General features: G+C 39.5%; 1 protein-coding gene across 3 annotated transcripts in view; it reads right to left on the bottom strand.

Annotated features, from left to right (window-relative positions):
- Positions 1-26,549, bottom strand: part of kcnq3 (potassium voltage-gated channel, KQT-like subfamily, member 3) — a 51,380-nt gene extending 24,831 nt beyond the window's left edge. Inside the window, exons 1-5 of one of the 3 annotated variants that reach the window (XM_053227674.1) lie at positions 26,196-26,549; positions 25,594-26,048; positions 2,298-2,388; positions 1,782-1,908; positions 446-618 (exon numbers count right to left, since the gene is read on the bottom strand). In XM_053227674.1, the coding sequence (XP_053083649.1) occupies positions 446-618; positions 1,782-1,908; positions 2,298-2,388; positions 25,594-25,901 (699 nt within the window). In that variant the 5' untranslated portion in view covers positions 25,902-26,048; positions 26,196-26,549. Of the gene's footprint in view, positions 1-445; positions 619-1,781; positions 1,909-2,297; positions 2,389-4,259; positions 4,324-25,593 lie in introns of all 3 variants that reach the window. The other 2 variants (XM_053227675.1, XM_026941259.3) reach the window with 2 other exon arrangements.
- Positions 26,550-27,577: the final 1,028 nt, after the last annotated feature.

Here is a 27,577-nt window from a genome sequence, read left to right as displayed (position 1 = left end):
CCCAGGAGTATACAGTAGAAATGTACTGAAATATTCACTGTAATAAAAAGTTTTTACAAGGTGTCTGTTTCTTGACCTACAAGCTACTACCTTACCAACTCAGCAGGGAAAGATACACCACCTTTAGCCTACACAAAGATAACTGTTATCTTTGTGCAGGCACAAAGATGAATATGTCACAACTGCTCGCAGACAATAGCATTATTTTAGTGGGAGTGATTTGACAAAGAACGATTACTTATAAAATGAATTACAAAGTGTTAGTGTTAAACATTTCCATGTAATGAATTCTGTAAGGATGTATTTATTGACATGTACATTCCAGGCCTCACAGAGGGATAAACACTTGACTGTAGCAGTAGGAACAAGCAGCACTAAAGTACTGTTCTCTGAATTGCCAATTTAGAAGAAGTGTGTGTCTGTGTGTGTCTGTGTGTGTGTTTACCTTGCTGTGAGCATATATTGCAGATCCCAGCAGTTTCCAGGTGCCACCTCGTCGGTCCATGCGCAACATACGCAGAATCTGCAGAAAGCGCAGACTCCGAAGAGACGTAGCCAAAACATTTCCCTGGTTACCCAAAGCAACTACCGGCACTGATGCTATCAGCACAAAGATATCTGTGCAAACACACAACACCTCTTCTTCATCAATGAGGGAAAGCGCAAGTAGGTGTTTTTGCATTAGGGGTTGCATGACTAATTTTGCTAGTCAAACATGCATTCAAAAAAGTAGTGAACCAGTCATCTTTTCTGGTGATTATGTTTAATTCTGTGATTCAGGACATTGCTATTTTTATGCAGTTTTATTTAGGCCATTTTAACAGCAAAGAAAGCATCACCATACTTCAATTAACAGCCATACATGAGCTACAAATTAGACTTCCAGCTTCAACATTTTAAATCATATTACACTATTTAATGGCATGCCAGTTCTTAACTTCATGCATGTGGACGACATGGCAGCTAAGCTGAAATGAATCATTGAATGCAGAACTGAGACTGCACAGCATGGAAGCACATGTATGATAACAGAGCTCTCCTCATAGCTCAGTAACTGGCCTTCTTTGGATGGGGGATGCTATGTCTACAGCTGCATCTGGGAGGTTTTTCCTGGCCAGTAATGACCTGTGGAACTGTAGTGGTTCAACTCTGGCCTCAGTAGCAGCTAGAACTGGGCCTGTAAATCGAGCTCTAAACTAGCTGAATAGGATCTGATAGTGATGAGCAACCTGCAGCATCGAATGCACACATTCACACAGTGCTGATCACAATGGAAAATACAACAAAAATAACTTTGGGAGTGGGTGGGATTTTTTAGAGTTCCATGAGGAGCAGGCAGGAATTCAATTAAAAGTCCTGTGGACACCTCTACATTCAACCGTAAAAGTGAAAACTTCAGATTACCAAAGTACAAGTCTCCTTTTTTTTGCAGTCTGCTCCCTGGGTTTTTTCACCCCAGCTAGTCAAACAGAGCCTCACAGCAGTGACTAGCAAATGTATTAGTCGACTAGTCAGCTAGTCTATGCAACCCCTAAAATGTACAGTAAGTATAGTGGTATGCAAAATAATTTACTTCTCAGGTCATTTTGATAGTCCTCACATGTATAATGTTCATGTTGTAGGAAAAAAAAAAAAACTAAAGGAAAATATATGCTTTTTTTCCCCTGAAGTGCTCAAAATCAGAAGCAGATGTATTTGTAGATCATTTTGCTACATTATTACTTTAGACCTAAATATAGTATTACATAATGCGTGTGTCAGTGTGTGTCTGTAACACTTGCCCAGTATACACAGTGGTTTGCGAGCGAATTTGAGACGTCCTCTCCAACCCTTATATCTACAACGGCATCCTGCTGCCCAGATCCTCAGCACAAACTCACTCCCAAAAATAAAAATAGTGAATGTCTCCTACAGGGAGAGTAAGAGAGATGAGAGAGGTGAGATTGAGAGAAGAGAAAACAGAAAATATTTAATAAAAGTGTCATTTTTTCCAGTATTTTTTTTTTACTCAGCATCCCACACACATAACATATAACTGTGTATTTCTCAACTGTGTGTGTGTGTGTGTGTGTGTGTGTGTCTGTGGGTGTCTCATATAAAGTCACCTCCTGGACTAACCTTTCCTTTCCAGAGGTGAATTAACAATCAGAGTAATGATAATCTATAATTTAGTTTGGATATATCTTCAACATATAAACAGTGTTGACCACAGAGTTGCCTGTTACTGAACACACAAGGTACTATATATATATATATATATATATATATATATATATAGATCACATGCACACACTTACCAGAACCACCAGCCAGTGACCTGAGTCATCTTCATACTCTTTAAATGTTGTTAGAATTGCCAAAATAAGACACGCCAGGACTATCAAAAACCTAGAAACAAGGAATAAATTATTAATAAAAAGTTCATTATTTTTATTTCAAAAAAAGAACACAGCAAAAATTTACCATTTGTCTGACCAGGAATTGTAGAATCAATTATTTTGGTAGGGGTTTGTTGGATTTAGCTGTTTTGAAATGCAAAGAAGTACAGCCTTCCCTTTAGTGTTCCCTCTAGCATCTCATCCGCAAAACAGATGAATGTTTACTGCCGAGCCTGCCTAGCCAACACCATAAAAAAAGTAAACCCTATAAATTTAGAACAACTTTCTGGCAGCAGAGTGCAATAAAGTACAAAACTATTTTTACAGGACTAAATATTGCTAACTCTGTACTACTATAAAAGAAAAGAGGGGCGGGGGGGGGGGGGGGGGTGTGGGGGGGGGGTTTACAGTTATACAGTTATACTGTTTTAGCTCTTTTGGCTAAAATGGGACTCCTGTTGGTTTCAGTGAAAACATACAGTACTGGCTGATTATATGAGTAAACGGGCACATGATCAAATACGCATGATGTTATGTTCGAAGTATGAGGTCATTTAAATTATTGTTGAGTCATTTAACTCAGACAAAAAAAAAATTGTACCAGCTCTCTCCTGATTATTATGCTCAAACAAAACAGTATCAGCACTTGAGAGATACTTATTCTCAAGAATTTTATCAGCACTTGAATGGATGTCTCCCTGAATAAGGATCAGCATCACACTTAAGTGGCTATTATCCTCAAGAGGGAATATTGACACGTTGGTCATTATTTCCCATGCACAGTCTGGAGGAATGCATAAGGGAGTGCTACAAACCATCTCTACTAGTTCTGTAGGGAAACCCTGGCAGTACAGAATGTAAGGAAGTAGAACAGTAGGTTACATATGAACTCGTGGTTCTATAAATAAGTGGAAGCCACCTGGGTCCCTTGAGTTAATGAGAATGACCAAGCAAGGACAAGCCTGACAAAGCAGGGGCCTTTTATAGGCTTCACACATCATGTCATGGTCAAATCATAACGACTGCTATTAGTACTCAGCCAGAGCACATGGGAAAACTCCAGAAGGAAACTGCTGTGGAGGTCCTAAACTTAGTTGTAGAACCACAGTTCCATATGTAACCTACAGATCACTCAATAAGAAGCTGTCAAAATGTTTTTGCACAATAAGACTCTTTAAAATTTTGCACAATAAGACTCTGTTAAAATGAACAGTGACAACAACAGTGACAAACCTCTTGGGTCACAGTCCTAAAAAAAAACACCAGAAGAAAGCAAAAAGTATTGGTTATCTTTTAAAAGTATCAGACTAACTAGCAAACATTAGCTACCTAGCTAGGCTAAACTAGTTATACTTACTCTTCACTAAAATAACTGAAATTATGCTATTTCATCGCAACTTCACAAAATAGTGAAAGTCAGAATTAATTAACGTCACTGCTTCCAGTATGTAATTAATGGGAAATACTAATACTGACAAACCCCAAAAAGAAACCATAACAGATGGGGGAACTGTTCTGTCAAACTGAAATGAGTAAGAAACACTAATTTCTCCCTTTTACATCAGTTTCAGTAACTCATACTTCATCTCCCTTCTTCTTCTCTGAATCAGACTTTCAGTCTTTCATAAGATGCAGAAGTGTTCAGCACAACAGGAAAGAGAGCTGCAGTTCCTGAGAGATTTGCTAACAAGCAATTTGCACCAGAGATCCAATAAAGAAATGCAGAGTCAGCATGTCAGATCAAAACACACACGCACACACACACACACACACACACGTTACAGGCAAATAATGCTCATGTGACTGGAGACTGGACACAAATCATGTCCTCCTGCAGTGACCCTGTCTTTACAAGTACAGGTGAAGGATTTTATAACTTACACAGGGACACACAGCAAATCCTGCTCATGGGACTGGACACATATGTAATGGAACAGCAAATAACCTGCCAAAAAAAATGGAATACAGCAACACTTACCTGATGAACATAACACATTTGAAAAACATATTTAGTGCACTCACATACAGCAGGGAAAGACAGAAAACAGAGTATTCATAAGTGTGGATGGCTCTCCCACTTCTACAGTGGATATAAAAAGTCTACAAACCCCTGTTAAAATGGCAGGTTTTTGTGATATAAAAATGAAACCAAGGTAAATCATGTCAGAACTTTTCCCACCCTCAATGAGAAAATACAACGTATAAAAATTAAGTGAAAAACAATCAGAAACATTTTAGGGAAAAATAAAAAACTTACAATAACCTGGTTGCATAAGTGTGCATAACCCTAAACTAGTACATTGTTGAAACACCTTCTGATTATATTACACCACTTAGTCTTTTTGGCTAAGAGTCTATCACCGTGGCACATCTTGACTTGGCAATATTTTCGCACTCTTTCTTGCAAAAACATTCTAGATCCATCAAACTGTATCGGCATGTCCTGTAGAGAGCCCGCTTCAGGTCACCCCACAGATTTTTAGTTTGATTCAGGTCTGGGCTCTGGCTAGGCCATTCAAAACCATTAATCTTCTTTTGCTTAATCCATTCTTTTGTTGATTTGGATGTATGCTTTGGGTCATTGTTTTGCTAAAAGGGGAAATTCATTTTCATCTTCAGCTTAGTAGCAGACACCTGAAGGTTTTGCACTAAAATCGACTGGTATTTGTAGCTATTCATGATTCCCTCCACCTTGATAGAAGCCCCAGTTCTGGCTAAAGAAAAGCAGCCCTAAAGCATGATGCTGCCACCACCATGCTACATCATGGGTATGATGTTCTTTTGGTGATGTGCCTTTTTTTTTGCACCAAACATACCTTTTGGAATTATGGAATTATTATACCTTTTGGAATTGGTCTCATCAGACCATAACACATTTTGCCACAAGGTTTGGGGTGATTCAGTTGATCTTGGATGTTTTTTTCTGAGAAAGGGCTTCTGGCTAGCCACCCTACCCCACGGCCCAGACATGTGAAGAATATGAGAGATTGATGTCACATGCAGAGAGTAATCAGTACTTGTCACATATTTCTGCAGCACCTTTAATATTGTCTTAGGTCTACTGGCAGCCTCCCTGTTAAGTTTTTGTCTTGTCCTTTTATAAATTTTGGAGGGACGTCCTGTTCGTGGTGACGTCGCTGTGGTGCTCCATTTTCTCCACTTGTTAATGATGGCCTTCACGGTGTTCCATGGTACCTCTACTGTTTCGGAAATTTTTTGTACCTCTCTTCTGATCGCTACCTTTCGACAGTGGGACCCTGTACAGGCTTTGTAAGCTCTTTGCAGAACATGGCTTAAGAGGTCAGATGAAACCAAGAAGATCTGAAGAAAATCCTACAGTAACAACTGGTATTTATTTGGGGTTAATCAGAATAATGTCATTGATGACAGCTGTATGATAATTACTTTTGAACATGACATTGTTTGTGATGTAGCCACATCCCCAATTATAAAAGGTGTGCACACTTATGCAACCAGGTTGTTATAAGTCTTTTATTTTTCCTATTTTTCCCTAAAATGTTTCTGATTGTTTTTCATTTAATTTTTATACATTGTAATTCCACATTGAGGGTGGAAAAAGTTCTGACATGATTTATATTGGTTTCTTTTTTTTAACATCACCATTTTTTGTTTTTACAAAACCTGCTATTTTAACAGGGGTGTGTAGACATTTTATATCCACTGTATGTCCGCGGTTCTTGTTTTCATGGGAGTCTGATTGGTCCAACTTGAGCGGCCTTCTGATTTCACCAGGTCTGTGTAACAAAAGCACTCCAATGTCCATTCCAAACCAGCACAAAAGAAGCCCCTTAATCAATAAAACCAACCAAAAACTAGCCCAATACTCCAAATATGTCCCTTAAAAACCCTGTGAACTTTAAAGTGCAACATCATACTTATCATTGTCAATGTACTGTAATATTTACAAGTCTTACATTTTAAACAAAACTGTACAACAGTTTTCCCAAAGAGTTATCACATTATTACATATTACTATAATCAATAAAGAATTGCTATAAGAAGGAATAAAACAATTCACTGTTCAGGGGAAACACAGTACCTTGTACAGTAGCATACAGAGGTATGTTGAGAATGTGAATAATCTAATGCCTGCACAAATTCCCAACCCCTGGAAAAAAAAAAATCCTGTGGCTGCAGTTCAAAATCAGCTTAATTATGTGTGAAAACTTTGGATCTGCCAACAGTGAGTCACCAGTGAGTCACAAACCTTACCAGGGAGTTCCACTGACCTCTAAACACAGAGAACTTCAACAAGTGTAAAACAAGGGCATTGCAACATGCAGGCTCAAAATGTAAGGCCTGGACATGGCTGTGAATTTTTATCTATATTTATTTATTTATTTTTGATGCACCTATTTACACTTCCATTTTAACAAGTCAAGACATTAGGTTCTTGATTCACTGTGATCCCGAAATGGACAAAGCAGTTACTGAATGAATTAAGAATTAAGATGAATGAATGATATATTCCTTTACTTATAGCCTTTACTTACTTTAATGTTAACAATTCAGTTACTCTTTGTATATTTCTTATTACGATCACATTTAAAGGTAATTGGGTCAAATGTTAACACACTATCTCAAGCGGTGATCTCTAACTACTGGTGCTGCTGTTGCATACATTTGCTAAATACACATTAGCTCTCACAGCTAATTAATGTGATTAGGTGATTGTGCGTTAGGGCATTAGAATACGACCACAGTTGTTACAGCATCCTCACTAAGGAACAAACAGAAAAATGATGTGCAAACAATGACCAAAAAAAAAACATTTCACTTCTAGAAACACATTGCTCTGAATTACAAAAGGGCACTGTCACTTTTGACTAAGGATGTAACCAATATGAATACATTATTCAGCTAATAGGAATATATTATTTGGATTGAGCAGATCATGTGTTCTAAATGAATACAAATACAGATGTAATTTTATGGCTCCTTAACCAGTGTGATATTTGCAGACAGACACCAATGCAAGGTTAGGCAATAAACCTAACTAAAAGAATTTCCACATCATTCTGGCAAAATATACAGTATGTATGCTATCTTAAAATAGAAGTACATTAATGGCATAAAACTCAATTTTGATCAAAACCTGATTTTTCATCTTTTTTGGCTGTTTTCCAGAATTCAGCCACAGCAACTTCTAGATGGCTTTTTCCAGACCGTCACAAAAATAACGGTTCCCTGATTTGGGAAAGATATTGTTGCTCTGAAACATACTTTCTGCTTACTCAGTCACATTAGACAGAAGATATAAAGCTTGCCAGAAACATCCACAGGGCAGCTGATTCAGAAGTTAAAGTTATGTTCTGCAAAATTTATCTGTGTTTCTAGGGCATAATAGTATGGTTAAAAAATAACGGTCAGGTGTAAACCACACCAACTTCCAGTTTTAATCCAAATACGAATACAGACACAAATATTTAGAGCACTAAACGTGTAAATACAGATACAGAAAATCACTTTTTTTTAATATCAAAAGGGAAAAATAAATGTCCGAGATAAAAGTGAATTTTTTCATTATTCATTGCACTACTTTTTAAACTTTATTTGCACTTTATTTTACTGTAGCAAGCATTCTTAACTGCACCCATATACTAAAAAAAATAATACCCAGGCATTATCACTTTTTTCAGTCATCCACTGGTGCAAACATTTTTCTGTTGCACCACTCAGGAGCCCCCTCATTCATTCATCTTCAATAACCTCTTTATCCTGGTCATGGTCTATAGTCAGGGTCCTGGTAAACCACTGGTCTCAAGGTGGGAGAGTTCTCCTTGAATGGGCTGCCAGTCCATTGCAGGGCACCAGGTAAACACACACATGCACACACTCATTCACACCAAGGGCATATTTAGCATAGCCAGTTTACTTACTTGTGTTTTTGGACAGTGGGAGCAAAGCAGAAAACCTGCGTAAACCTACATGAACACAGGGAGAACATGCAAAACTCCACATAGCCAGTAACCCAAGCTCAGGATAACTCCCAGGCCCCTCGAGCTCAGAGGTAATGCTACACACAACACCACTGTGCCACCCACAACTGTTTGCGCTTTTTAGCAAAGTGTTAGAGACTTACTGGAAAATAAAACACACAGGCATGTTTCCTTGTCAACCAGCTTGGGGCAAGAAGTAGGACTCTTGGTGTGACCTAGTTGCTGAATTCTTTGAAACTTGGTAAGAATCAGCAGTAGAGGCAGAAAGGCATACAGTATTGAGGCTGTTGGCCAGTACACCCTTTCCCAACAGGCTATCTAGTTCTGCTAGGGAGAACCAAAATCAGTAATGAGTTGACTTAATGTTGGAGAAGAGGTTGATGTGCACCTTGCCAAACTTTCTGGAGATCTGGGAAACCTCTCACACCACCCCCACCCCTGTGGCACCACATTACTCCCGGCCAGTGAAGGAGACATCTGTGGTGACTCTTTCCAATGACGCACCACTCCCAAGTAGACCCCTTGCATTAGGAAAGCCATGTGTCTATAGCTACAGCCTATGCCCCTCTAGCTGGAACAAGGACATATCTCTGCCTGTGGTATTTGTGGTCTATCCACAGGCTGATAAACCTCTTCTGAAAGCCTCTAGCTCCACACCGATGAATTGTGTCTCCTGTTTCATGTCAGGCAGTTCTTCTCTGACTTCACTGTAAAATTGAATGCCATAAAGTGACCAAAGAGAGTGGATCAGGTACTGAATGGTAGAACTTTGACTTAGAATGCCCATCCATGCAAGGCAAAACTCAAAAAGCATCTGTGTTCTGGGGTGATGGGAACTTGGAAATAAGTTCCCATAGAAATTCTTTTAAACAAGAAAGCACACTGAGTAGAACCCTTTGTTCTGAATGGTGAAGTATACTTTTTAAATCGTGCTTCTGTACAAGAAGGAACAAACTTCGTGAGTCAGCCAACTTATTGAGATCTTATATAAATGAGGCCTGAACCCAGAGAATGGGGGCTGATGACAGAAAATTAGCATGAGGACCCACTGATCTGAAGTAGTTTTTGCCCAAGTTGAATGGTAGTCAGTTGAATGGCAGGAATATGGAAATGCAGAGGAAAAAACTGACCTGGCGGGGACAATGAAGGTTGAACTGTGGGAAACCAACTCCCACCCTGGTGTTGTTGTGTTAGAAATCCTGCTAACGTAGCAGGCTCAGTAGTGTGGCAAGGGAACCAATTTTACCATGCTAGCAGTAAAGTCTCATTCATAGGCCCATTTGTGGTAGATGGAGGGAAGTGTGAGGAAAACCCTGAGTAAAAAAGTTCAGAGGGAGGACCTGACACAGTTGGGAGAATGAGGGGTGAATGTAGAGAAACCTGACTCCAGCCCCAGTGCATTTGATCCATGTATTAATTATGTATTAGCCCAGTAGTTATCAGTAGTAGACAGAAAAAAACTCTGAGTGAGCCAGTAATGACCCAGCAAGAAGGAAGACAACTCTAATCTCAGTTTGTATGTTAACAGCTAACTTACTAAGCTCAAGCTAACTTAGGAAGGAAGCACAGGAAGGTATCCAGGTAATTCTTACTGCTCCTAGAGGTTAGGAGGGGTGATCTAGAACCTTACATCTTCATCAAATGGTGGCCAGCAACTGCTCTTAACCCTAGGGTAAGATTTTATGACATAGCAATATTTTCACCTGACAATCACACCCATTTTGTGGTTCTCCCCCAAACTGTTGCAGCAAAATTGGAAGCACACAATTTTATATGCTGTAGCATTACAATTTCCCTTCACTGGAATTAAGGGGCCCAAACCTGTTCCAGCATGACAATGCCCCTGTGCCCAAAGTGTGGTCCATGAAGACAGGGTTTGCCCAGGTTGGAGTGGAAGAACTCTAGTGGCCTGCACAGAGCCGCAGCTTTTTGATTAATTGGAACGCAGACTGCACACCAGGCTTTCTCGTCTGACATCAGTACCTGACATCACTAATACTCTTATGGCTGAATGGGTGAATCTCCACAGCCACTTTCCAAAATCTAATGAAAAGCCTTCCCAGAAGAGTTGAGGCTATTATGACAGCAAAGGGACAAATCTGGAATGGAATGTTCAGAAATCACATATCGGTATGACGGGGCGGTGTCCACAAACATTTGGCCATAGAGAGTATTTAATATTGCATATATTTTAAGGGAACCTTACCATAAAGCATTACAGTAAAATTTGTATTAAAAATAAAAATGAATTCATATTTCACTTAGTTTTAGTAGAAACTTACAGAAACTTAGAGTTTTTTTTTCTTTCTTTCTTTCTTAAGACTGTTCCTTCAAGTATTTTTTCCAAGTTAAAATTACTACACCACTCTGTTTAGTTATATCTGTTTACAATTAAGGCGTATCTGTAAAAGTAGAAAAAAACTCAATACAGCAACATTTAACTACGTATTTCAGTGTTTACCGATGTTTGTAGTTCCTGTGTTTTCCTGGTTCTACCTCTAGTTTGAACCTTAGGCTAAATGTTTTGTGAATAACTAATATGGATTTGCTTGTGATGATGATAAATGCCTGTGTGCTAATGCTGACCATGGAAAGTCAGAATTTACATCACACTGTCTCAGACTACCATCCATATATTGAATGCAGTTTATCTGTTTAACTTGAACACCATTGTAAAAAACCCAGGAGTTCATCCTAAGATTTCAATGACAGCTAGAAATTCCAATTTCTAGCAATTGCAATTCTGCAATTAAAATACTGAACAGCACACATGCTAACTGAAAAATCATTCTCATTTATAGAATACAATAAGCTCTCTCTGTTTCTCTCTCTGTTTCTCTCTCTCTCTCTCTCTCTCTCTCTGGGATAAGTGCCTGCATACTTTGTTGTCACTTACTGTCAGAAACATTCTGATAGTTATTAGGAACAGGACTGTATGTGTGGCATATTTAGGTTAAGGTCACGGCCGTATATAAACTGTCAATATGCAACAGTGACACTACAAGCTGCTCCACATCCTCAGAGGACAGTTTGGTTTTATGCACGCCTTGATTTGACCTTTCAAAGTAACTCTGTTAATGTTGAGTTGTGATGAATTCCTCTCTGAACTGGTAACAACTTAGAGGTCAAATAGAATGCAGTTTTACAAAAGCGTATACACACACACACACACACACACACAGTATTCATAAAATGGGTTTGTTTGTCTGATTAAAACTGTAGCCATTGGCTTTCATGACTCATACAACATACACAAACCTTTAACACCAATGATGCTGCAACACTTTGCAAACTTTTGACACACAAAACAAATAAGCACACATTCACTCCAAGCAGAGCATTTAGCTCAGAGGCAAAGAGCGAGCATCACCAGCTGAGCTGCTCTTAAGCACTTAAGGCACCATTAGAGGTTATTACGGAGGTGAAAGCTAAATGCACCTGCATATATGTCAGCTGATTTCCAGGAACTGCAGCTTACAACTGTGTGTGATTGTGTGTGCAGAAATGTTTAAATATTTGTTAGCATATAACTGTATAATAATGAATGTTAACGTACATTTTTTATAGTCAAATGTGAATTAATCAAAGTAGAATGTACAAATAAATGTTATTATTGTGGAACATTAGATCATGATAATATCATGATTAGATAATTTAATGCCACTGCAAAGTATATATTTATATATGGTGAAATATGGTAATGTTCAGCACCTAAGCTTTATTATTTTTATTTCTTGCACTAACAATTGCAAGTCAAGTCTGCTGTTACTAAGCTTTAGCAGTGGCATCATTTACTGAAACCAAGTGTCCCATATTACCTATTTAGTTGTCCCAGATGAGTAGTTTTGATGCAAAGAATTTTGAATTTATCATGTAAAAAATCTGCATTTTTCTTTCTGATATGAATAACCAATAGCTGCATGTATTCTGAAAGTAATTTCTAAAGTGTTGAAATATTGTTCCTGGCAGAAAATATTGGAGAGAATATATATGGGACATATATATTATATATATATTTAATATAATATTATATTTAATATAATATTTATATATTAAATAATGCTGTAAAATAAGAAACTATATAAATTATAGGATATTATTCCTAAATTAACATTAACATTATCATTACAATTTGTAATATGAATTTGAAATATCTTGCACTTTTCAGATTTTATAAATAATAAGAAAAAATAAGAAGAAATGAACAGAAGCTCGTATTTTAATAAAACCTCAATTTCTGCTGATTTAGAATGATGTTCCACAAATACACAATCTGTTGATTTATTTCTTTGCTATCACCTCTCCCTCTGCAGTCGCTCTCTTCTCTCTCCACATGTGTGTGTGTGTGTGTGTGTGTGTGTGTGTGTATGATATGTTTGTTCTTATCAAGTGGGTTGCGGAATTCAATAACATGTTCCATTCAGTGTGAAAGCTTCTATTACAGCTCATACTAAACACACTTAATGCAGATATTGTACCCCTGCACAGTTTCTATGGTAACACTGAAAAACAAAGCTGAAGTTATCATTCAAACAAACAGGCAGAAGTATGGTACATCTCTCTCTCTCTCTCTCTCTCTCTCTCTCTGTGTGTGTGTGTATGTGTGTATATGTGTGTGTGTGTGTGTGTGTGTGTATGTGTGTGTGTGTATGTGTGTGTGTGTGCGTGTGTAAAACTTTGCAGTGCCAATCTAGCCAATCCCAAGAGTCTGATCTTCTAGCCCTACACACATACAAACACACAAACATACACTGAAATATTATTGACCATCATGATAATGATATCATACTCTAAATAATTTGTTTAAGGTATAATAGTCTCCTTTTTTGTTTCAGCACATTGTGAGAAAATTTATGGGATTTAAGTTATAAAGCATAACCTAGTTTGACAGAAATGACATACCTCACTTAGATACATACATTAAACTATTACTGAATTATTATCGTATCCATTCTATCCCTACATCACTACACAAACATACACATCTCTTTGTGTAGGTTGAATGATTTTGCTCTCTTTTAGCGGTAGATCTAATTTGGAACAGTTGCTCAGCAACAGACAACTCTTTGCTGCATATCACTGTACTATCCTTCCAAAGCAAAAATCACACACACACACACACACACACACACACACACACTTTAGTAGCACACAGCACACACTGCAGAGACAGAAATTCATAAACATCTCAATTTTATGTGTCCTCATGACCGTGTATGTTTGTCAGAGGGCACTGGAGCAGCCCTCCTCCACTCCAAATGGAAATGTTACCGTGGCAACCTGTCACATGACTTGGCTTCAGAAGCCTGAAAAACTACACTGTGTGTGTTTGTGTGTGTGTGTGTGTGAGAGGGAGGTCAAAGTGCAAGGCTCTTAGAGTCCATCTGATGAACTGTACCACATTTCTTATTAAAAAAAAGTCCTGTAGAACAGACCATGACTAACTTTTGACATACAGAGACAGACACATCTGTAGATGTCTTGGGTGCATACTGTGCTCATTCACAGTTCTTACCACAGTGTGATGCTGTGAAACATGCACATGCCATGCCAAGCAAAGGTAAAAATATTCATCTGAGAAATTCTTTCAGCTAATACTGTCACCATTAGGATTAATGGGTTTTTTTTTCTTCTTTTTTTTTTTCTTTTTTTGTGTGTGTGTGTGTGTGTGTATGCAGTTTCTCTCACATTAACTTCCATCTACCCAGGAAAGTCTCACACACAGGGTCAGTCAGGAGTGAAGAATCACCACATGGCTTGAGAATGCTGGGTAATGTCATTTTAAATTGGAAACTAAAAGAAATTTCCAGAGGTCATTATACACTCTAAATGTATGCGTGTGGTGACTTGGCATGTTTGCACGCAGGGTGTTTGTGATTAGCCAATTTCACAACAGTGCAATGTTATTATCAGTGTAAACAAAAGCATCATGTCCTCCTGTTTGCAGATTTGCATTTAAATTGCATGCACTATCCCTCCAGTGACCCCTCACACACCACAGGGTTTAGAATGGCCAACAATTGACTTCCACGCATGGATTTCAGTAGCTGTCTGTAACATTAGAGAAAACTTAGATCCTTTGCAGTGACAGGTCTTTACAGTGAAAAGCAGACATTCCAAAAGAAGCTGTATGTTGTAATATTGTAACCGGTAATACTTGTAGGATGCTCACAGGAAATACTTGTTTCTGACTGATTGGCAGGTGTGTTTTAGTTTCTTATATCAGGACACATCTAAAGGTTATCTAGTCAAAAACTCAATAAGTGAAGTGAATTCCCATACTCGGAATTAACCCATCCAAGTGCACACACACAGTAGTGAACACACACACACACACACACACACACACACACACACACACACACACACACCGTGAACACACACCCGGAGCAGTGGGCAGCCTTTTTTTGCTGCGGCGCCCGGGGAGCAGTTGGGGGCCTTGCTCAAGGGCCTCACCTCAGTCGTGGTATTGAGGGTGGGAGAGAGCGCTGGTCATTCACTCCCACCTACAATCCCTGCCGGACTCTCTATCCATTAGGCCACGACTGCCCCCCGACACTTGTGAGAATGTGTGTGTGCATGGTGCCTAGCAATGGACAGGCACAATAACAGTTCTACATTAATGTATCTGATCCTACTTATGCTTTATCCTTCCACTAAATAACAGTGAGTAAAAATGATACATGGATACAGTAAAAATGATACACACCCTGGATGCCTGTCCATTGCTAGGCACCATGCACACACACATTCTCACACTCATTCACAGCTAGCCCAATTTAGAATAGCCAATCCACCTACTGGCATGTTTGTGGACATGGACAGTGAGAGAATATGGACAGTGAAATCTTATTGAATGTAAATTAGCATTAATTCAGTTGCTCAGATTCTGAGGTTGCCTTTTTGATTCATGTTCAAGTAAAATGCAGTGACACTGACACTGACACTCCTACATTCCAGGATAATAATTGTAGGGTGCATAGGGCCAAATCCATGTGTGATTTCTTCAATGGGCTTGATGGAACACTTTAACACTTTCACTGGCTGGCAAAATCAACAGCCCTCAATCCCATAGACAGCTTGTGGGAAACAGCAAGAGAAACACCAAAATAGGGACCCACAAACTAGCGGAACTGGCCACCCAGTCAGTGAAAGAGTGGGCTAAAATTGGCATGCACTCAAGACACTGGCGGCATCCTAACCTGCCAAGATTGGTGCTGTTGGCAAGTGTTAGGGAAAAATAAAATGTTTTAAATTACAATTTTTGTAAGGAGCATATGAACCACAATAAAAATAGGCTATATTCTTTCTTTAAAATTAACTAAATCTAATTACTACATGCTACATACTATATTGGCCTATATATTTTTTCAGTTTGCATTACTTGAAAACAAAGAGCACTACAGACCCCCAAGGGGATTAAATATTGTAACATACTGTTTTTAATCTTAGAACTTTATGGCATTCATATTATTAACATAACAGTAGTTATTTTACACAGCTATTTTATGAAAAATGAACATGTGTGGAAAACAAGAATTTCTACCTTCTACACTGTAAGAAATTGCAGTTCAAAACTGCATGGAATACAAAGTATACAGTCCTCTAAAAAAGTATTGGATTCTTTTGTTTTTGTTATACACTGAAGGTATTTGGGTAGATATGTTAAGATATGTTAAACAGCTTAGAACTAAAATAGACTTAAATAGACTTAATAGGCTTAAAGTAAATTAAAGTAAATACTTAATATTTGGTTGTATATCCCTTGCTCGCAATAACTGCATCAAGCCAGTGACCCACTGACATCACCAAACTGTTTCATTCTTCTTTTTCTTTTCCAGACTTGTACCACAGCTTCTTTCAGTTGTTGTTTGTTTTGGGGTTTTTCTCCCTTCAGTCTCCTCTTCAGGAGGTGAAATGCAAGCTCAAATGGGTTAAGGTCTGGTGATTGACTTGGCCAGTCTAAAACCTTCCACTTTTTTCCCCTGATGAAGTCATTTGTTATTTTGGCAGGGTGCTTTGGTTCATTGTTTTGGTGCGTGATGAAGTTCCTCCCAATTAGAATTTCTCTGTAAATTGGCAGACAGAATGTTTCTCTAGACTTCTGAATTCACTTTTCTGGTACCATCATGCGTTACGTCATCAATAAAGATTAGTGAGCTTGTTCAAGAAACAGCCATGCAAGCCCAAACCTTCACACTACCTTCACCGTGCTTGACCAATGAGCTCGTATGTTTTGGATTATGAGCAGGTCCTTTCTTTCTCCACACTTTGGCATTTCCATCACTTTGGTAGAGGTTAATCTTGGTTCCAGAACTTTTGTGGCTCATCTCTGCATTTCTTTGCGGATTCTAATCTGGCCTTCTGATTCTTACTGCCGTTCAGTGACTTGCATCTTGTGGTATGGCCTCTACATTTCTGCTCTCCAAGTCTTCTTAGTGTGGTCTACTGTGATACCTTCACCCCCTGTGGAAGTTGCAGGTGAGGTCACTGACTGTTGTTTTTGGGTTTATTTTCACAGCTCTCACAATGTTTCTGTTACCAACTGCTGTTGTTTTCCTTGGCCAACCTGTTCGATGTCTGGTTGTTAGTACACCAGTGTTTTTTTCTTTTTCAGGACATTCCACATTGTAGTGGCTATGGCTCTGATGGATTTTCTCTCTTTTCTCAGCATCAAAATGGCTTGCTTTTCTCCCATAGACAGCTCTATCTTGTTGTTATCTTTTTTAACAACAAATGGAGTCTTCCGAGGCGAAACCCAGAGCTCAAACCAAGAGTAGACATTCAGAGCTATTAATTGAATAAACAATCAATCTTACAGGGCACACATAGGCAACAAGAAACGCCTGTCAGCAGTCTCATCCATCTTTTGATCTCTAACCTAAATGTCTTCAGTGTAAAGCAAAAAGAAAAGAACTGACCTTGCCATTTCAATACTTTTGGAGGGGACTGTATAACTGAAATACTGACAGAAATTATTGGTAACACTTTACAATATCGTTCATCAACTAATAGATAACTATGCAGGAACAAATGAGTAGTTCTTTGTTAACACCTATTCCTATAAAATGCTAAGAACACCTAGTTAATTACTCATTAAGTATGTTAGTAGGAGTACCCTATTAACTATGCAGTAATTAACTGAACCATTTCACCTGCAGAACTACTAGATAACAAAGGGTGTTTTATAATAACTACTGATTAATGATTAATGAACATGCTGACACTAATTCACATCTCAGTATCTAAACCGTATATATTTAAAGGATCAGCCATAACATTGAAACCACTGACAGGTAAAGTGAATAACATTTATTATCTCATTATATTGGCAAGGGGTGGGATATATGAGGCAGCAAGTGAACAGTCAGTTCTCGAAGTTGCTGTGTTGGAAGCAGGAAAAATGGGCAAGCCTAAGGATCTTAGCGACTGATGTGGTCTGTTGAATCATGTTTTCTTTTACATCATGTGGACGGCCAGGTGCGTGTGTTGCTTACCTTGGAAAAAGATGGCACCAGGATACACTACGAAAAGAAGGCAACCCGCAGAAGCAGTGTGATGCTCTGGGAAATGTTCTGCTGGGAATTCTTGGGTTCTGGCATTCATGTGGATGTAATTTTGACACATACCAACTACCTAAACATTGTTGCAGACCATATTGGTGGTCTGAGAGGTGGTCTGATTCATGGAGGCCCCACCTTGCAACTTACAGGACTTTAAGGATCTGCTGCCAACATTTTGGTGCCAGGTACCACAGCACACCTTCAGAGGTCTTGTGGAGTCCATGCCTCCACGGGTCAGAGCTGTTTTGGTGGCACAAGGGGGACCTATACAATATTAGGCAGGTGGTTTTAATACTATGGCTGATCGGTGTATATATTTTATTAAAGGTCTCCTCAGAGGAGCACAGGGTTGGAGTGTTGTTTTTATTTAGCCAGTCAAGGTCTAAAGAGAGAAATGGACAACAATATCCTACAAAAGTACAAGGCTGTAATGTAGCAATGAATAACAAATATTTTTACATTAACATACTTTCAAATTTTTTGTAAATAATTTTCTTTAAAATGACAAAACTTCATAATTAATTACCATGTGCAATACTGTTACACATAATCATTAACGACTAAACTACTAAATCATTAACTTCTAATGAGTTTCCATGTGTTTCACTTTACAGTATTGTTCCAGATCTTCATTAACCACTGAAGAATAACCCTTCACGCATTACTAATGAGTTTCACTTTATCATTTAAACTCATGTCCATATAGTTAAAATACATGCAAACAACATTCTTAAGTGATTTATACAACTTGGAGCTGTTATACACTGCCTGGCCAAAAAAAAAAGGTCGCTGTTTGGGTTTAAATAAGCAAATACTTAATAGCCTATGATTGGATCATTACTGCAGTGATTAATATGTTTCAGCTGGCAACAGTTCTTTTAACCTTAACTGATGCAGTGTGTAGCTTCTCATTTCTTAAACAACCATGGCAGATTATGTATCCCATGGTCGTGGAGAAGATGTTACTGAAGGGGAAAATTGTTGGCCTGCATCAAGCAAAGAAAACAACTAAGGAGATTGCTGAAATCACTGGAACTGGGTTATGAAATGTCCAGTGCATTATTAAAGCATGGAAGGATAGTGGTGAACCATCAACTTTAAAGCAGAAATGCATTCGCAAAAAAATCTTGAATGATCGTGATCGGAGATCTTTAAAACGCTTGGTGATGTCACATTGTAAAAAAATCGACAGGAGAACTCACGGCTATGTTTAGTAGTGAAAGTAAGAGCATTTCCACATGCACAATGTGATGAGAACTTACAGGATTTGGACTAAACAGCTGTGTGGCCACAAGAAAGCCAGTTGTTAGTGAGGCTAATCAGAAAAAATTACTTCAATTTGCTAGGGAGCATAAAGACTGGACTGTGGAGCAATGGAAAAAGGTCATGTGGTCTGATAAAATCAGATTTACCCTATTCCAAAGCAATGGGTGTGTCAGGGTAAGAAGGTAAATGCATGAAGTGATTCACCCGTCATGCACAGTGCCTACTGTACAAGCTTCTGGAGGCAGTGTTATGATCTGGGGTTGCATCAGCTGGTCAGGTCTAGGCTCAGCCTCATTGTGCGGCAATAAAATGAAGTCAGCTGAGCACCTGAATGTGACCAGGTTATCCCGTCAATGGACTTTTTCTTCCCTGACGGCACAGGCATATTCCAGATGAAAATGCTAAGATTCATCAGGCTTAACTTGTGAAAGACACATGACAACACATTTTCACACATGAATTGGCCACCACAGAGTCCTGACCTCAACCCCATTGAAAGTCTTTGGGATGTGCTGGAGAAGACTTTACGGAGTGGTTAGACTCTTCTGTCCTCAATGCAAGATCTCAGCCAAAAATTAACGCAACTCGAGATGGAAATAAATGTTGTGAAGTTGCATAAGGTTGTTGAAACAATGCCAGGACGAATGTGTGCCATAATCAAAGCTAAATGCAGTGCAACAAAATATTAGATTGTGCGACTTTTTTTTGGCCAGGCAGTGTAGTACAAATCAGGGGTGACATATGAATTTAAAAGTTACATTTAAATTACTTAAATAAATAAATAAATAATAAACTGAACAAACTTTGGCACAGTTTGCTCGTATTACATAAAACATGGAAAGCAAAAAAACTATTGTTCTTTTTAAACAAATATTGAGAAGGCAATATCATCATTTTACCATTTAGTATTTGTATTTAAATTAATTTTTTTATGTACCTACAGTAATAATTCAGTCGGGTTTCCATTTCTCCTACTCCAATCTATGTAAAGCCCCATGATCTCCAACCTCCAACATGTAATGCAGACCATCAAAAAACTTCCTCTTTACTAGCAGCTGACGCTACATAAGGTATGTTTCAATGGCTGTGTAGAATCTACGTAATGCACTATGTGGCCACTAGGATATCATTTGAGATTCAACCACAGAACTCTACTAAGTGCGTGGTCAAAATTAACAGTGTGCAGTCATGAGAAAAAGAAAGCACACCCTCCTTCAATTCTATGTGTTTCTCAGGGTCTAAATCACAATTGTGTGGTCCTCACCAACTTCTGTAAACAAACAACCTCAAGTGACAACAAAAAAAACATAACAAATTTTAATTTGTAGTCATTTTTTTCCAAAAAAGTAAACCAACATTCAGAAACCAGGTGGGAAAAACTAGACAGCTAATGGGAGAGCAACAGCAACATCTCGCTGACCTTGATGCAAGGGTTAACATTCATCCTTCCACGTCACCCGCATTGGCTGGCTTCTTCTTTATTGAAAAGAAAGGAACTGGGCTTCTACCCTGCATTGATTACCGCAGACCAAACCAAATGCCGTCTTGCATTATTTCAACAATGATGTTCTGAGAGACATGCAGGGAAGAAATGTTATAGTTTAAATGGACGATATTCTGATTTACTCCCCCTCTCTGGAGACTCATGTGCACCATGTTTGGCAGGTCCTCCAATGTCTTCTGCAACACCAGCTCTATGTCAATTCCACTGGCACAGTATTTCATTTCTGGCTTTTATCATTAGCCCAGATGGGGTCACCATGGACCAGGCCAAAGTGACCACTGTAACAGACTGGCTGACACCCAGGACAGTAAAGGACTTGCAGAGATTTTTAGGCTTTGTCAGTTTTTATCAGCGCATCATTTGGGGATTCAGCTCAATCGCCCATCCTCTGACATCACTGCTCAGGAAGGGAGCCAAACGTCTGGCCTGGTATCCATCAGCAGAGAAGGCCCTCCAGCAACTCAAAATGGCATTATCCACAGCGCCCATCCTTAAACATCCTGATCCTTCGAGGCCTTTTTTTTTGTAGAGGTGGATGCATCCAAAACGGGGGTCAGAGCAGTCCTACCTTAATGGTTCAGAGAAAAACCCAAGTTATACCCAGTGGCCTTTTTCTCAAGGAAGTTGTCCCCAGCAGAACAAAATTATGATATTGGTAACCGAGAACTGCTTGCAGTTAAACTATTATTGGAGGAGTGGCACAATGGCTGGAGGGAGCCGAGCACCCATTTGTCATTTTCACTGACCACAAAAATTTGGAGTATCCCCAAAATGCAAAATGCCTGAATCCCTGTCAAGCACGCTGGCCCCTCTTCTTTGCCAGATTCCATTTTACCCTATGCTATCGACCTGGCTTCAAGAATGCAAAAGCAGGTGCACTTTTCTGTATGAATGCTGCCCAGCCACAAGACAGCAGTGAGGAACCAATCCTTCCACCATCTTGGGTGCTGTGGATTGGGAGTTCATGGCACCTACCATGAAGCCATTGCCTGCATACCGCAGCGCCAAATTCCCCATTCTTGTACTCCGAACAGAATGTTCGCAGTGACTAAATTCCAGACTGGGCTTATGACATCAGCCCACACTCCCATTGCCACAGGTCACCCAGGCACCAGACGCACCTATCACCTCTTGCAGAATAAGTACTGATAGCCCAACATGTGAGCAGCTGTACACCAAGCCGTGTCCTCCTGCACCTTCTGTGCCCAATCCTAGGTACCCACAACTTTACTGGCAAGCAAGCTCCTACCACTACCCACAACCCAGTGACCCTGGTCCCACATCACAGTCAACTTTATCACTATCCTGGACATTGTAGACAGGTTCTTTAAGTCCCTGCATCTTGTTCCTTTGCCCTGTCTGCCCACTGCCTACAGAGCTTTTATTTAATCACATATTCAGGTACTTTGGGATCCCAGAGGACATCAACAGCAACCAGGGACCCCAATTCACTACTAGGGTGTGGGTTAGTTTCATGGAGTAACCATAAGCTTGACCTCCGGCTATCACCCCCAGTCCAATGGCCAAGTGGAGTGGGCAAATGAGGAGATCAGCCAATTTCTGATAACCTTCTGTGCGGAGAACCAGGGAGATTGATCTCAGTTCCTGCCCTGGGCGGAGTATGCCCAGAACTCTCTACAGCACTTCTCCACCCAACTGATGATGTTTCAGCATGTATTCAGGTTCTAGCCTCCCCTGTTCCCCTGGAATGCAAATCCAACTGACTCACTGGCTGTGGATGAATGGTTCCATAGGAGTGAACAGAGAGCACACACCGACAAGTTAAACAGGCAGCCCAACTTCACAAGGTCAACACCAAGGAGAAAACCCTTCCTATCAGCCAGTAGATCAAGTCTAGTTGGCCACCAAAGAAAAAACTGCACTACAGGTACATTGGTCCGTACAAAGTGCCTAAGCAAATCAACCCCGTCACCTACAAACTATATCTCCCATGACATGCTGCATTTAACCCACTTTCCATGTCTCCCATTTGAAACCTGTCATCCCAGGACCATTGGCCGCTAACGTCCCACCTGCCAGTCCACCTGCCCCACTCGACATAGAAAGCATGCCTGTTTACCTGGTAAAATCCACTCTCAACTCCCAGAGCAGAAATGGTCAGCTGGAGTACCTCGTTGAGTGGGAAGGGTACCGTCCAGAGGAACAGAGCTGGGTTCCTGCCCATGACATTCTTGACCCCAATCTATTCCATGAATTCCATGCCAGCCACCCTGAATGCCCAGGCCCATAACCTAGGGGGAGGCCTCATAAGCACCATGCTCACAGAGTGAACCCTTTGGTGGGGGCAGGTCCATGCTATCCACCAACTCCACTTCCCAGACTACTCATCCCAGAATTCATGCCCACTAACCCACTCCCAATCACCGGACTTTGAGTACACGCACCTGATAAAAATATGACATTGCCTTCTTATTATTTTCTTTGTTTAAAAAAATGAGTTTTTCACTGTTATTAGTTTCATTGTTTTAAGTAATTAGAATATAATTTTTAAATTAATTTTGCCACCCCTGTTTTGTACCATAATGACTCTAATTGTATGACTCACTTAAGAATGTTGTTTGCATGTATTTTAACTCTATGGATATAAGTTTAAATAATGAAGTGAAACTCATTAGCAATGACTGAAGTGTTACTGTGCTGTTCTTCAGCAGTTAATGAAGATGTGGAACAGTATTACACGTGGTACTTAATTACTGATTTTTATTATTTAAAGAATTGATTACAAACAACTTTGAAAATATGTTAATGGAGAATTTATTATTGATTTCTACATTACGGCCTTATATGTTTGTAGTTTATTGTTGTCCATTTCTCTCTTTAGACCATGACTGGTACAGATACAATCTGTCATGGTAATATTCACATGTTTCACATTTTCATTGGATTTTCTAGCTAGTATGAAGCACATGATCACAAACATAGAATACAGTAATACTGCTTATGAAACAGTAACATGGACTTATGTGTCCAAAAAATAGTTGCCTCCTGACAGTACGTAAAATTGGGTTATTATCAAAATTGACTCAGTGCTCTACATTATTCTTGGTAATAAACAGCATTAACCTGCATTCTAATAAATTTCATACAGTATATATCATTATATGCTGAGTGCACTAGCCATATAAGATATCATATGATCTTTAGTGAGTACTTTGACAATTTATCTGGGTTCATTTGTCTTCAAACATTACAGATTTTTATGCAGCACAGTGCATTAGTGTGCTAAACACGCCACCATAATTGACAACAAGTTTAACATACTAAACACAACATTCTTGGGAAAATGACCAATTTACATTATGGAATCAGTTTAATATTATGTATGTTAGCAACATTTCTACTGGATTAATCAATATACATATGAATGTTGAATGAAAATGTGCTTATATCAAGAGGACCATCTCTCTTAGCTGAAGTTATTTATAGTAACAGTTAAATAAAATAATATCTTTGCAGAGCCTTTACTTTAGCCAAATAGCTAATGCTGCTTTTTAAAACTCGCTGACACATGCTATCTCTACACAATGGGAATGAATGCGCTTTTACCATCCAATTCCATCACCTCACAGTCCAACACACACACACACAATTCATCATTCATTATAAATAATTTACATTAATATGGAGAGGATTACCCTCAGCTAAGATTGGTTAAAAGGGTCATTGCAAATCTGGAGACCACACAAACAATCTGTATAAAAAAAGCCTTTTTAGAAGCCCAGAGACCACAAGTTTGCACACACATTACTTAAAAGCCACCGGAATTCTAAGCAGCAGACTCTGAACCTCATCCTGAATCTCTGAAAGCTGAAGTATGAGGGGAAATAGAGGAACTGAACAACAGCATGTTGTATGTAGAAACAGGTTTCAAAGAGAAAGAGAACATTCTATGGCATGAGATGAAGGGTTAGAAGTGTGTGTGTGTGTGTGTGTGTGTGTGTGTGTGTGTTTGTATGAGAGTAGTTAAATAGTGTTTTTTGGCTCAGGGTCAAGTCATCTTAAAATCATCTGCTTTCTGATCCACTGTAATGAAGCTCTTCTAATTAACCAGCAAACATGCATTTAGGCCCCATGTGGGTGTTTGTATGTGTGTGCATTTATTAAAAGGGTCACTTACATAATTTATTTTTTATGCTGTTGGCTCTTTGTAGCACATTAACACTCACTAATTGACATCCTCTCTCCCATCTCTCTCTCTTCCTCTCTCTCTCTCTCTCTCATGTATATAGACATAAAGGCAAGGTCTAACCTGCTCTGCTCGGGTTTTCATTTCAGCACCATGGACAGCAATTACAGCGCTTAAGCTTCGTTAGATTGCGTTATTAAGATGATATTTAGATGCCAGGCTCATCTTGCATTTACTTTCCATTTTAGCTTAGTATAAAGTGTTTTCTCATTTTTACTGCCTGTTAACTAGTTTAGAAAATGTACCGGGGCTCTGTCTCCCCAGTCTGCATGCAGCAAGTGTATACTAAAAGAAACTTCATCTAGAACACCGAGTTTTCAGTTTGTCCCTCTTGGACAGCCTTTAATGACTCAGTGTAGATTCTTACTAAAAAGGTTTCCATTTTATAAAAGGTTTTTGTGTAGAATCCCTTTAGAAAGACAGAGATGTAACTTGGCTAATTCAGTTGATTACAAGAAACGAATTTTAAATTCATTTACCATTAAATTGTAGGAAGGCAGTTCACAACTCTAAATCTTTAATTAAGATACAGCTCTGTGGGAGCTCAGAAGCAGGCTAATGCTTAGAAAACCTGGAAGTACACGAGACTATGTACGTAAAGCACATATGGTAAAGCAATATCTCACCCTCTTTTCGCTCGATCAAGTTACAGGATGTAGTTTTAAGGTGCAAAAAGGTTTGATGTGTGTGTGCTTCGGGCATTGAGAGTACTTACACAAACGCGTGGTAGAGCAGCGCCCATCCCCGCGGTCTCTCGAGTGCATCATAGATGAGATTCTGGATGCGCCGCTTCCGGATGTTGTTCCTCTTCACGGGCCGCGTGTAGCCGATAGGCGTCTTGGCCAAAAGGCCAAAGTTCTGCGAGCCCCGTTTAAATTCTGCCTGCCTCGCCGAGGTGGCGAGCAGCAGTGCGCCATCCCGCTCGTGGCTCGTGCATGTCTCGAGCTCCCCGGCCACCGCGTCTTTCCGCCGCTCGCCTGAGTCCTGGGCGCCGTTAGCGCCATTTCTCGACCTGAGCCCCATGTTCACTGCTGTCGAGCGTCGGCGGCGCGCGTATGCAAGTGCATGATGAGGCGCATGCCATGATCCGAGCAGGAGGGCGCGAGCCCCTTTATGTGCGGTTGGTCATTCCAGGATCTTGATGGAGGACAGATGCGTGATGCGGATCGGCTGAGGACAGAAAGCGAACGCCTGTCAAGCACCCCCCCAAACACACATAGACAAGAAGAGCGGTAGTGCTGAGGTGGTAAAATCACACCACAATATCACACCACATTCGCGAGACTGAAATATAACAAAGAAAAAACAAGAACTCACACACGGCCACAAGGAACAATGAGCCGAACGTGGAGACAAAGATCAGAGTCACGAATATTCACTACCAATACATAATACACAAAGACGCACGCTACACACGCTATCGAGATCAAAACGCGACCGCTCCCGACGAAGCATGCCTCTTGAATTTCACCTCCGTTACGCGCCACTAGTGCTGAAACAGACGCACGACTCGGAGGGAGCGGTGGGAGAGGCGCGAGACATGGAACGTCACGTGACACTCTTCTGACGTACGCAACCGTGTAGTCCGAGCCGCGTTCGACAGCGCGGTAAAGTTAGTTTTAGGTGCGATATTCGGTAGACGTTGGGTTTTCCTTCCCACAGACTTCGGAGGTGACTGTCTTACGAATACAGCACTAGCGTATTTTTGTTTATCAGCACAAATAAATACTACCTGTACATAATTTAATTATTTATTGTCGCTGCAGGGTTATGTCTGAAAACGCTCAAATGCGGTTTGAGCGGCTGCGGTACGTAAGGGACCGTCTGCAAATTCCACCCACTACAACATGGTGCAAACGTTATTTAACCGACATCTCTAAAAGTTTATAAAATGACGTTTTTACACTATAAAGGGTGTAGTAGACTCCCAGTAGGATGATGTATGTTGCATGTTGATGTATGTAGTATTACATGAAAATAGGAATAATCTTTTCCATAAAATAATTCACTAAAAATAAACTAAATCATATTTTCATATTTTAAACGTTGTAGTAGACTGCTAGTGGGATGACAGAAAAATAAATTCACTTCTGAAAATTCTTTGACTACACCTAATCCACCTGCTACTGCCCAGAGATCCTTGTTGGATGCTCTCTTTCCTTTTCTGCGACCTGCCATAATGTCCTTTTCAACCACCTGTCATAATGTCAAAACATACAAAAAGTTAAGACTGAATAAGAAGTAATCTCTGACCATTGACCAGTTAAAAGCTTAGCTATTAAGCAAAACCAGTGCCAATTTGGGCTGCTTTGCTCTTAATCACTCTGTTTAGTACAAAATTCAAAATTACATACTAATTATTTTCCCTTCATACATTATTAAAATACATGTATAAACAGAAGAATCTACTGTACTAAGTATATTGTACTGCTCTAGAAATGTTGGTTTTATTTGCTGGACTTACCAGTTCATGTGAACAGTGATCAGTAAGAAGATACACATTATCATCAACAGAAAAAACTATTAACTAACAAAAAACAGTACATGGTACAATCAGCAGGGTAAAAATTTCTTCAGTGATAACTGCAGTTACAAACCTCATTTACAACATTTACTTAATATAGCTGTTTTTTTAGTGAATTATTTTCTATAATAATTAACTTTCTGTGGCGGCAGAGGCATGGTCGAACCAGCAGCTG

This window comes from Pangasianodon hypophthalmus, chromosome 21 (assembly GCF_027358585.1).
Source record: "Pangasianodon hypophthalmus isolate fPanHyp1 chromosome 21, fPanHyp1.pri, whole genome shotgun sequence".
Taxonomy (NCBI): domain Eukaryota; kingdom Metazoa; phylum Chordata; class Actinopteri; order Siluriformes; family Pangasiidae; genus Pangasianodon; species Pangasianodon hypophthalmus.
The sequence above is the reverse complement of the archived record's forward strand: the minus strand, read 5'-3'. Positions and strand labels throughout refer to the sequence as shown.